At 37.5% G+C, this 13,241-nt stretch overlaps 1 protein-coding gene across 1 annotated transcript in view; it reads right to left on the bottom strand.

Annotated features, from left to right (window-relative positions):
- PRRG4 (proline rich and Gla domain 4) overlaps positions 1–13,241 on the bottom strand; it is a 21,897-nt gene continuing 8,656 nt past the window's right edge. Inside the window, exons 4-6 of the mRNA XM_005578266.5 lie at positions 12,232–12,280; positions 10,832–10,964; positions 1–571 (exon numbers count right to left, since the gene is read on the bottom strand). Coding sequence (XP_005578323.1) covers positions 340–571; positions 10,832–10,964; positions 12,232–12,280 — 414 coding nt within the window. The 3' untranslated portion in view covers positions 1–339. The remainder of the gene's footprint in view (positions 572–10,831; positions 10,965–12,231; positions 12,281–13,241) is intronic.

Raw genomic sequence — 13,241 nt, forward strand, 5'->3', positions numbered from 1 at the left:
TTCTTCTTCTTTTTTTTTATTATTTTTTTTAATTTTTGAGATGGAGTCTTGCTCTGTCGCCCAGGCTGGAGTGCAGTGGCGTGATCTCAGCTCACTGCAACCTCTCCGCCTCCCAGGTTCGAGCAATTCTCCTGCCTCAGCTTCCCAAGTAGCTGGGACTACAGGCATGCCCCACCATGCCTAGCTAATTTTTGAATTGTTAGTAGAGAACAGTTTTCACCATGTTGACCAGGCTGATCTTGAACTCCTGGCCTCCCAAAGTACTGGGATTACAGGCATGAGCTACTGTGCCCGGCCTATCAAATAACACAAATTTCTTATACCAAGATGGCAAGGTAGTCAGTGAGATGGGAGAGACATAGATTTTTTAAATACCCTAAATCCTTTTGTGTACCCAGGATATGGAGGTGGTGGTGAAACACTGTGTTTTCGGGTCAGTGCCACTGCCTGTTCATAAGAAGGTAATCCTGCGTCCTCCACAGAAGGCGGCAATGGAGACAAGGCAGCCTCCTCATGTCTTCTGAAAATGATGGAGGGAGTGTGCCTCCCCCTTTCATAGACGGCTGACGAGCTAAGCAGAGAGACAACGTTTAGGTCTAGGAAAGGTAGCATTTTTAGGTTGAGATGATGATATTTAAAAATCCAACTGACTATCTTAATAAACATTAAACACAATGTATTAACACAGCAGTTTTATTTTACCCCCAGACTCTGAAAGTCTTGGTACAGTGGAAAGACCAAGAGCTTTGAAGTCAGACATGGGTTTGAAATCTGATCCTGTCATTTCCCAGCTATGTGACCAAAGGCAAGTTACCAACCTCAATTTTCTCCTCTCTCAAATGGGGCTAATAACAGCTGTCTCCACAGAGTTGGTTTGTGTGGATTGAGCAAGATGCATGGAAAGCTTCTAGCAGTGTCTGGTGCACTAGAATAAGGACTCAAAACAAGTGAATTTCCTTTTCTCTTACTCCTGGATTAAAACTTTTTGAAAGTAGGATGTGAAACCAAAACCAAATTCAGGCTTTGTTGAAAGGTAGCACAGTTCCAGACCAAGGAAATAGATGTCACAGAGGTAATCACAACAGGTTGATGCCTGTCCCTCTCCTCCATTCCCTCCTGCAGTCCTGCTGCCTGGCCAATCCTTCCTAAGCAGTCCTTTCTTCATGTCATTCTTCTCAGAAGCCAAACCCGCAGCGTACTTCCGGCTGAGTCAAGTTCTAAGTCCCGTGCCTTCTCTTCAAAGCCTCTTTTATTGCAGCTGCACCTTATTTTTTACAGCTCTCTGCCCTACCAAGGCAGCTTCTTTACACTCCCCTGTATGGGCGGTAAGTTCTCAGCCCTTCTCTGTGCTTTCACTGGTATCATTCCCTTTCTCGAAATATCTTTTTCTCCCCTCTACTCTAATCTAAGCCTAACACTTAAAAATATATATATGGATTGAGCATGCATCTTAATATATATATATGGATTTCCATGCATCTTGCTCAAGTCTCACCATTTTCACTAAACCTTGTCAGCCAGTGAAATGCAACATGGGTCTGGGGTCTTAAACCTATGGTTTTCCTTTCTCACTTGTGAAGTACAAATTATGATTTAGACATTAATAAATCGATCTATTTAGGCTGTTTATAAAGTATCTATATATACATTAACCTCCTATAGTTATGGCTAATGAAATAATTAAGATGCATAGGGGATGAATAAGCCATTCTCCATGATGTGCTTATTTCACATTGCAGGCCTGTATTAAAACATCTCATGTACCCCATAAATACATATACCTACTATGTACTCCAAAAAAAAGGAAGAAGGGAAAAAATGCATAGATAACCCCTAACTTCTAGTCAATATTTATAATATTCTTCCCATCAAGAAACAGTTTAGCAGGCCCAAAATACTGCCAACTTTTTCAAATTAAATCAGTCAATATGTCTCTTAGAGCACCATTTTTCCTTTTGAGGTAATAATGAGATCTGATTTGGAGGGAAAGAGAGAGAAAAATTGCAGAGAAAGAAGAAAAGCAAAAGGTCTGTGTAAATCCAGGAACTGGATAATCAGCCCTTCAATAGTTGAGAGGTGACTGAGAGGATCACAAGTTTACTTAGAGGGCTCAACACAATTCCTCCTCTGTCAGAAGTCTGGAATGTATTCATGGTAGGCAGTCACTTGCCACATTCATTACCTCATGACGAAAAGTTCTATTTGTTGGCTTACAGGATAAAGGAGGAGACAGATATTTCATCTGAATGAATAAATTTTTCCATGTTGACTTTCAAAATTTAATGTATGGAAACAATGTGATAATTACATCAGTCATTAAATATCTACACAGTGTTTTCTTACACGTCACAATCTCACATGACTGAAATCAGAAAGTATGCACTAATATCATCTCCAACTGGCAACATCCTATGATGCCTGTTTCCCTCCACAAAATATAGGAACTAAGAAATGAAAAGGTCTTGTTTTTAATTTCTTGGCTTATTATTATTATTTTTTTTGCGACTGAATTTCACTCCTGTTGCCCAGGCTGGAGTGCAATGGCATGATCTCAGCTCACTGCAACCTCCACCTCTCGGGTTCAAGTGATTCTCCTGCCTCAGCCTCCTGAATAGATGGGATTACAGGTGCTTGCCACCACACCTGGCTAATTTTTGTTTTTTGTTTTTTGGTTTTTTTTTAGTAGAGACGGGTTTTCACCATGTTGGCCGGGCTAGTTTTGAACTCCTGACCTCAGGTGATCCACCCGTTTCGGCCTCGCTCAAAACTCGTGTTGAAACTTAATCCTCTATGCAACAGTATTAGGAGGTGGGGCCTTTTGGGAGGCTTTTAGGTCACGAGGGTCCTGCCCTCATAAATGGATTAATGTTGCTGTAAGAAAGGGTTGCAGGAGTAGTGCCCTCTCTTTCTTCTGCTCTTCTGCCATGTGAGGAACAATGTTCCTCCCCTCTAGAGGATACGGTGTTCAAGGCACCATCTTGGAAGCAGAGACTGGGTCCTTATAAGACATACAGCCTACTGGTTCGTTGATCTTAGACTTCCCAGCCTCCAGAACTATGAGAGATAAATTTCTGTTCCTTATAAATTACCCAGCCTCAAGTATTCTGCTATAGCAGCACAAATAGACTAAGATATTCCTATCCTCCCAGCCCAAGGTAATCTCTAATCTACTTTTTGTCTCTATGAATTTGCCTATCCTAGATATTGCCTATCCTAGGCATTACATATAAGTGGAATCATACAATAGTTGTTCTTTTGTGTCTGGCTTCTTTCACTTGGTATCATGTTTTCAAGGTTCATCCATATTGTAGCACACATCAGAACTTCATTCTTTTTTATGGCTGAATATTCCATTGCATGGATACACCACATTTTGATGGACACTTGGGCTATTGCCATTAACCCTTTTGTATATTTGAATAATACTACTATGGACATTGGTGTACAAGTATCTGTTTGAGTTCCTGTTTTCAATGCTTTTGAATACAAATCTAGAAGTGAAATTGCTGGGTCATATAGTAATTCTACATTTAACTTTCTGAGGAACTGTCAAACTGATGTCCACAGTGGCTATACCGTTTTACATTCCTACTGGCAATGTGCATATGAGGTTTCAATTTCTCCATATCCTCGCCAATACTTGTTATTTTAAAAATTATTATGCCAACTATTCTGGAATAGCTGGAATTACAGGTGCATGCCACTGCAGCTGACTCTCACTGTGGTTTTGATTTAATTTTCCTTTCCTTAATGTCTAACAATGTTGAACACCTTTCAAGTGCTTGTTGGCTATTCATATATTTTAAGAGAAATGTCCATTCAAGTCCTTCATTAAAAAAATGTGGGTTATTAGTCTCTTTGTTGTTTTATCCTTTCTTGAGCTATCTTTAAAATATAAGCTATTTTGGCCAGGTGCAGTGGCTCACACCTGTAATCCCAGCACTTTGGGAAGCTGAGGCAGGTGGATAACCTAAGGTTAGGAGTTCAAGAGTGGCCTGAACCAACATGGTAAAACCCCGTCTCTACTAAAAATATAAAATCAGCCAGGCATGGTGGTGCATGCCTGTAATCCCAGCTACTTGGGAGGCTGAGGCAGGAGAATTGCTTGAACCCAGGAGGCGGAGGTTGCAGTGAGCGGAGATCGCGCCATTGCACTCCAGCATGAGCAACAAGAGTGAAACTGTCTCAAAAAAATAAATAAAATATGAACCATTTTGTCCTGTCAAATCCAAATTTTGTTTTCTTTCTCCCAGCTTCCATATATATTTCTTCAGCACAGAAGCTTAGGTTCAAGTCATATTCTTCCAACACTCCCAAGTTCTTTTTTTTTTTTTAATTTATTTTTTTTGAGACGGAGTCTCACTCTGTCGCCAGGCTGGAGTGCAGTGGCGTGATCTCGGCTCACTGTAACCTCTGCCTCCCGAGTTCAAGCAATTCTCTTGCCTCAGCGTCCCGAGTAGCTGGGACTATAGGCATGTGCCACCATGCCCAGCTAATTTTTGTATTTTTAGTAGAGACGGGGTTTCACTGTGTTGGCCAGGATGGTCTCAATCTCTTGACCTTGTGATTCGCCCACCTCGGCCTCCCAAAGTGCTGGGATTACAGGTGTGAGCCACCGTGTGCGGCCCCAAGTTCTTTCTAATCAGGCATCAAGTTCTTCAGCTTCTTTTTCCTTGAAGACAGGTCCAAACTCATGACCTCACATCTGAATTACCACACCAACATCCTTGTTGGTTTTCCTCTGTCTTCCAGTTTCTCCCAGCTCTAGTACACATTACTTAAGAAAACCAGAGTATAAGACCCATGGGGGCAGGCACTATGCTTGTTTTACTCACCACTGTGTTCCTAGAACCTAGCATATTATCACATTTTCCAAAACCTTCCCCAAAGGCTATTTTTCCTTTTAATCCTCTGCTTAAGTGGTCCACCTCGTGTCTGGCAACTCAAATGTAAATTCATGGCTGCCATTCCAATGATCCAACAATTTCCCCAGTCACTCACTACTCTTTATCGCAGCTCTTAAATCTCTGGTCAAGGGCTTGGCCCCATGGCTCATGCCTGTAATCCTAGCACTTTGAGAGGCAGAGGCAGGAACACTGCCTGAGGCCAGGAGTTCCAGATCAGCCTGGGCAACATAGTGAGATCCTGTCTCTATAATTATTATTATTATAATTATTATTTTTATTATGAAGACAGGGTCTCTCTCCCAGTGTCCAGGCTGGAGTGTAATGGCATGATCACGACTCACAGTAGCTTCCACTTCCTGGGCTCAGGTGCTCCTCCCACCTAAGCCCGCCTAGTAGTTGGGTATAAAGGCACGCACTACCACACCTGACTAATTTTTGTTTTGTATTTTTAGTAGAGACGGGGTTTTGCCATGTTGCCCAGGCTGATCTCAAACTCATGGGCTCAAGCGATTTTCCTGCCTCGGTCTCCCAAAGCTGGGACTACAGGCACGAGCCACTGTGCCTGGCCTTGGCCTACAATTATTTTTTTAAAAAATCTTTGGTCAAGACTATTTTGCTTATCATCTCCTATATGAGCCTTGGTAGTACCCACTCCTGTGGGTCCACTTTCTTGAAACACCCCTTCCTAGTTAATTCCTCTAAAACCCATGTCTGCCAAAGTGACTAGTTATATCCCACACTTGTGGTATGCCTGCTTGACATTCCTAACCATTTATAAGAAGAGTGTTCTCTATCTTACAAGTTTATATCCAAGTTGCTTTTTTGTTATGTAGTTGTGTCACTCAAATGGTAATCTCTCCATGTAATCTCCTTTATGTGCCATAATACACTATACAAATAGTGAGAGTATTAAAGAGAAGGTAGTGTGAAAGTGGTGTACAGTATATGGTTAGCAACAGCAGGTGATGTGGAAGACGGTTATAAATACAGCTTAGGGAGATTTTTTTCTTTTTGTTTTTTTTTTTTTTTTACAAGATCATAAAGGCCAGGTAAGCTAGGGAGATTTCATATGCCAAATAAAATTTTTGTAGATCTACCAAATTTGAAGAAAACTTATTTGCAATATAATACTTTCTGATTACCTATATTACCTTCTGATAATATGTTTTAATTTTATATGAACACTGGAGAATCTGCAGTTCATTCCCAGTCCAGACATATTTTTAAAGAAATACAAACATTGGATGGGAATACATAAACATTCCAGTGAAAGCTTTTAGAAAAATCTTAGTTTGCAAATTCATAATAATAATAGCTGGGCCTGGTGTGGTGACTCATGTCTGTAATCCCAGCACTTTGGGAGGCCAAGGCAGGAGGATTATTTGAGGTCAGGAGTTCAAGTCCAGTCTGGCCAACATGATGAAACCTCGTCTCTACTAAAAATACAAAAATTAGCTGGGTGTGGTGGCAGGTGCCTGTAATCACAGCTACTTGGGAGGTTGAGACAGAAGAATAGCTTGAACCCAGGAGGCAGAGGTTGCAGTGAGCCAAGATCACACCACTGTACTCCAGCCTGGGTGACAGAGCTAGACTCCATCTCATAATAATAATAATAATAATAATAATAATAATAGCTAACATTTATTGAGTACTTGCTACTCTTGCTACCAAGCACTCTCTTAAGTACTCTTTGTATATCACATCATTTAAATCCCATAAGTCCCTTATGAGATACATACTGTTATTATCTGAGCTACCATATTGCACAAAACCAGGAGGTACCGCTCATACTATAGCCCATGTGAATGACAACTCTCTGGAACTATGTAACGTGGTGGCTCAGATTATTACCTTCAATTTACTCACAGAGAAACTGAGGCAGAGTATAAGTTTAAGTAACATATCCAAAGTCAAATGGCTAGTTAGTGGCGTATCAGGGTTTTGAATCCAGGCAGTCTGGCTCCAGAGCTCACACAGTGAACCACTATACCATATCTATTTCTAGGACAGGGAGAATACACCTTGGTGGTCTCTCCCAGAAACAGGAGCTAGGCTAGGACTAATGTATTTTAGAAAGGAATCACATCTTACTATATTTTAGAATTTTAAAAAACTTCATCAAACATAAATGAAATGCTGCAATAAAACATTCTGAAGAGACTCTATTAATGGTTGAGAATTACTGTGCTAGATAAACCAGTCAAAAATAGACTAATACTGTATGATTCCACTTATATGAGGTGTTATTGTAGTAAAATTCAGAGACAAAAAGTAAAATAGTGGTTGCTAGAGCCTAGGGAGAGGGGAGAATGGGAAACAGTTTGTTCACTGGGCACAGAACTTCACTGTTGCAAAATTAAAAAAAAAAAAAAATAGAAAAACAGGAGATTGGTTACACAACAGTGAATCTACTTAACACTACTGAACTGTATACTTAAAAATGGTTAAGATGGTAAATTTTATGTTACATATATTTTACTATTTTTAAAAAATGTACTGCACTGGAAATATATTTAAACTACATTGTTCAGTGCCAAAGGCAAGTTGCAAAGGAGGACATGTAACAAACATTTCTTTTTAAAACATAAAATATGTTATTAGGTTGGTGCAAAAGCAATTGACATTACTTTAAATGGCAAAAACTGCAATTGCTTTTGCACCAACTGAATAGTAAATGCATAGGAAAAAATCTGGAGTTTTACATACCAAATTCATAATGGTGGTAATTTTTGAAAAGTAGGATTATGAGGACTTTCATTTTTTATATTATATTTTTCTATAACATTTGAATTTTAAAATAATGCATGTATTACTTTTGTAGGCAAAAAACAGGATAAAATCTTTTTAAAGACCTTAGCCTCCATAATCAGCACATTTTCAGATGCTCTTATCACAATGGAAATGATTTTTTAAGCAATTAATACTAGATGAAATGAAACAACCACTTTAAACTTTCTTCTGGCTAGGCGTGGTGGCCCATGCCTGTAATCCCAAAACTTTGGGAGGCTGAAGCAGATGGATTACTTGAAGCCAGGAGTTGGAGACTAGCCTGGTCAACATGATGAAACCCCGTCCTACTAAAAATACACAAATTAGCTGGGTGTGGTGCCACACGTCTGTAATCCCAGCTACTCAGGAGGTTGAAGCAGGGGAATTGCTTGAACCTGGGAGGCAGAGGTTGCAGTGAGTCAAGATCACGCCATTGCACTCCAGCCTGGGCAGCAGAGCAAGACTCTGTCTCAAAATAATAATAATAATAATGATAATGATAATGATACTAAACTTTCTTCAAGAGAAAATATTTTTATTAAATTTTAGAGGAAAATGTATCTTTTATATTTACTAATTTCATTTACATGTGTATATATGTAAAAGTTTCTTTTTAGTTTTTAATTAATTAATTAATTTTTTGAGACAGAGTTTCACTCTTGCTGCCTAGGCTAGAGTGCAATGGCTTGATCTTGGCTCACCAGAACCTCCACTTCCCGGGTTTAAGTGATTCTCCTGCCTCAACCTCCCGGGTAGCTGGGATTACAGGCATGGGCCACCATGCCCAGCTAATTTTGTAGTTTTAGTAGAGACGGGGTTTCTGCATGTTGGTCAGCATGGTCTTGAACTCCCGACCTCAGGTGATCCGCCCAGCTTGGCCTCCCAAAGTGCTGGGATTACAGGTGTGAGCTACTGTATCCGGCCAAGCTTCTTTTTAATAAATAACTTTAAAAACTCTAGTTCTGAGAATATAATCAGGGCAAAAAATTTATTCTCATCTTTGGCAAAATAAAAAAATATTAAGGAACTTTAAGAGGAATCACAGTCTATTCCCTTCATTCCTCTTTTAGATGAGGAAAGATCTTTAAAAAATCAATGAATTTGCTTCAAGCTCCATAAGTAGTGGCAAAATTAATATGAGAGTTTTTGCCTCCAAATTCTGAATTTGGTGCCCTTCCTATACATGTCATTTTATTTTCAATTTATATCTGATACGAAACAATGAAGAAAAACCTTAAACCAATTAAACAGTTATGATTAAAGTCTTCTAGTTTCTTATAGGCCATTTTTATATTGTATTTAGACTTGAATAGTTGCACAATCCTCTCTTAAAATGGACAAAAACTCTATATATTTAACTAATTAAACATAATTTTTGATGCCATGTTGTAATTAGCTTCTGTTTTTTACTGTGACTGCCACAAGAATTTTAGAACCACTACAGAATGAAGTATTTTGAAAAGATCTTCACATAAATTCGGAATATTTAACATTGGTTCATTACTATTATCTAATATGTAGCTATATCCAAATTTTCTCCTAAATTTTCCTTTTTTCTGTTTTTTGTTTTTTGTTGCCCAGGCTGGAGTACAGTGGTGCAATTATGGCTCACTCCAGCCTTGACTCCCCAGGTTCAAATGATCCTCCCACCTCAGCCCCACAAGGGGATGGGACTACAGGCTCAGGCCACCGTGCCCAGCTAATTTTTAATTTTTTTTTTTTATAGAGATAGGAGTCTCACTATGTGGCCCAGGCTGGTTTTGAGTCTTGAACTCCTGGCCTCAAGCGATCCTCTCACTTTGGCTTCCCAAAGTGCTGGGATTATAGGTGTGAGCCACCATGCTGGGCAAATTTTCCTTTTTAGCAATTTATTTTTTTGGTCTAGGATTCAGACCAGGATCACACATTGCATTAATTGTCATGTCATTTACTTTAATTTGGAACAGTTAGTTCTTTAGCCTGTCTGTGTCTTTTATGACACTGACATTTTTCTGAACAATACAGGTCAATTGTTATGTAAAATTTAAATTTTAGTTGATATGAATTGAAAACTATTATTAATTTAGAAGACAAAGAGTCTTCTAATATATATGATAAACAATACTTTCCATTCTTTTGGAGGGATACAAAAACACTGCCCATTTTGCTGAAAAGATAAGTAAAATGATCGTTACCATAAAAAAAAGTACACATGATCGCCACCTTGAGCTTGTTCATAGAATTTGAAAGTGTGAATAGGGATAAATAAGTATCAATTTCTAATAGCCTGTTTAGCATCTGCTGCTTTTTTTTCTTTCTTTTTTTTTTTTTTTAAATAAGATTGTTTCTACACCTACTCAGCCATACTTAACTGGGAAGATAATCAGTACTTTTTATTTCAATAAGGATGCTGAGCTTCTATTATGCAACCAATTATGGCCTTTATGAATCTTTTTGAAGCTTTATCAATGTGCTGTGATCCTCAATTGGTAATCATTTCATTTTATTAACTTCAATTTAAAGTGTTAATAAAAATAGTTGAATTTAAAAGCCAGTTACACTGTTTCTGTTTGGGTAGCCATGTGGATCTGTTAACTCTGTGGCTCAGAGTAAACTACAGGACTTATTGCCTCTGGAAATAATGTGAGGACCCTGGTATCTGCCTCTTGCTTAAGAAGGAAATACTGAAAAATGAAGCTGACATATGTGAAACTTCTTGTATTCTTTCAAAGGACCTTAGAAATAGCATCATTAGGTACTTTATGTAAATGTTAAATTAGGACACCAAACAATTGTCACAGACTAGAGAGGCTGGGAAGACATGACAGCTAAATGCAATGTGGTACCTTGACTGGATCCTGCAACAGAAAGAAAACACCAGTGGGAAAACTGCTGAAATCAAAGTCTGGAGTTTAGTTATATAGTCATGAACCAATGTCATTTTCTTAGTTTTGATAAACCTACTATGGTAATATAAGATATTAACAATGTGGGAAATTGGGTGATGGATATATGGGAATTCTCTGTACTAATCTTTGCAACTTCCCTATACATCTAAAATTCTTCCAAAATAAAAGGCTTATTTAAGAAAATAGGCAGCCATTTGCTTGACCCATTGTTAAAATAATAATATAGAATGTCTAGTAATGAATTAAATAATTTTACTTAGTACTTACTGTGGATGTTGTAGCCTATTACACTTAGTGATACAAAGATAGTAGCCAAGTAATCCAAAAATAACCAAAAATACTCCAGCAGCAATCAATCCAGTCAGAAGGCCCATAACGTCAATTTTCTCTCTGTTGCCATCTTAAAATAAATAATTAAAATAACATAAATATAACCACTATATAGCATCACCTGTGATTTCAACAAATTTAATCCTGGGTCTAAACACATTATACAGCATCTAATCATTGATGTTGACTTCCTTCAATTCTTTGTGCTAGAGAATCTACCTGAAAAAAATTTAAATGTCACTTCTAAAAGCCCTAGTTATGGTTATTCATTTATTTATTAAAATATAAATATATTTTTTTATTTTAAATATGTTTATTTAAATATTTAAAATATACTATTTATGTTTTAATAATATTTAAAATGTACTATTTATGTTTTAATAATATTTAAAAGTTACTATTTATATTTTAATAATATTTAAAAGGTACTATTTATATTTTAATAATATTTAAAAGGTACTATTTATATTTTAATAATATTTAAAAGATACTATTTATATTTTAATAATATTTAAAAGGTACTATTTATATTTTAATAATATTTAAAAGGTACTATTTATATTTTAATAATATTTAAAAGGTACTATTTATATTTTAATAATATTTAAAAGTACTATTTTATTTTAATAATATTCAAAATGTATTTAAGTTTATGTATTTAAAAATTATTTATTTAAAATATTTAAAATATCCATTTATTAAATGAATAATATTCAGCATTAAGTGGGATAAACATATTCGCTGCTCAACTAGACATACTTCGGTATTAACCACTGAGATAATATTTATTAAGCAACTCAGGGTAGCTATGCAGTATAACCTGCCATGGAGGAGGCCCTACCTAAGAGGAATGAAAGAATAGCTGAAAAAAAAAAACACCTGACTAAAATGCAGCTAAAGATGATCAATACAGATGAGATAAAGGATCTCCCCCCTCTACAAGTTACTTAATTCCATCCAACAATCTTAATTTATCTAGCATAAATGTTCCATCTGCCTTTAATGGTAAAAAAGAAAAAAAGGTAAAATAGCTTACATCTTGAAACGAATAGAATCTATTTTTATTCTCTGCAAGTCTTGACTTAGCTGAGCTGTTTAAAACAGCTTTAAGCCCATTATCTCATTTCCCTAGTATCTCACCAAACTTGATTTTCAGTGTGTAAATAGATGAATCTGTCCTTTTCTGTCTGAGATAGCCCAGTGTATAGTTGAGAAATCTCCTTGGGTTTATAAGGTATGTATGTTGAGCAACAATCAAACTCAAACAATAAAACTAAAATGTATTACAATAGAGAGAGGGTGAGAAAAACATTAAATTTGATCAATTCTTGTTTTACCTGATTTTGTGGTTGGTCCTTTAGCTGAATATTTCTGCCAAAATGCGATCTAAAAAAAAGGTAAAATTCCCAAGTTTATTCAATATCTTTATTATCATATTTCATTTGGTCCTAGTGACCTAGACTAGGGGTAGTAAGCTCTTGGCATGTACCATAGGTAGGAGACCAGTTCATTCAAGCTGGAGGGTGTGACTCACTCTAATTAAAGCATTACCACCCACAACTGCCTCTGCCATCTAATTGTCAAGGGATTACTGCCAGTCTCAGCTCTTTACTACTTTGCCTGCTATTTTCCCTTCACCTGACTGAAGCCCCCACTAAGGCACTGGGGGAAATTATTGCATTAGAGAGTAGGTGAAAGTACCAAAGGTAGAAGTTGACGCCGTGGGCCCACTATCAGGTTTGAAAAGGAGACTGAAGTTTTCTATGGGAGGTAAGCCCTCAGTTTGTCTCTGGAGATTTTTTTTTTTTTCTTTTCATACAGATTGCTCTGTTGCCCAAGCTGGAGTGCAGTGGTATGATCATGGCTCACTGCAGCCTTGACCTTCCAGGCTCAAGCAATCCTCCCACCTCAGCCTCCTGAGTAGCTGGAACTACAGGCGCATGCCACCACGCCCAGGTAATTTTTTCTTTTTTGTGGAGATGGGGTTTCATTATGAAGCCCAGGCTGGTGTCGAACAAGCATGAGCCACTGTGCCCTTCTGGGAGATCTTATTGAAAGGTATTTATTGATTTGGGACGACATTGTTGAGACAATTTTAAGTTTAGTGCTACTTGAGAGAATACAAATGAATTTTAAGGAACTATGATAAAATTATAAAAGGTTTGTGGAAAACAGAATAAAATTCCAACAGGCACAACTACACAGTATGTGCTTCGTTTTCCTCCTTAATAGAAACAGCAAATACTTGTAGGGAATGGGAGGGTGGGCACAATTATGGAAAAGTCAACTAGGTTCCATTACCACCTGCATCTGAAGGATGCCTAGGGAGGTTCTTATTAACCAAAAA

The sequence above is a fragment of the Macaca fascicularis genome, chromosome 14, assembly GCF_037993035.2.
Source record: "Macaca fascicularis isolate 582-1 chromosome 14, T2T-MFA8v1.1".
Lineage (NCBI taxonomy): Eukaryota > Metazoa > Chordata > Mammalia > Primates > Cercopithecidae > Macaca > Macaca fascicularis.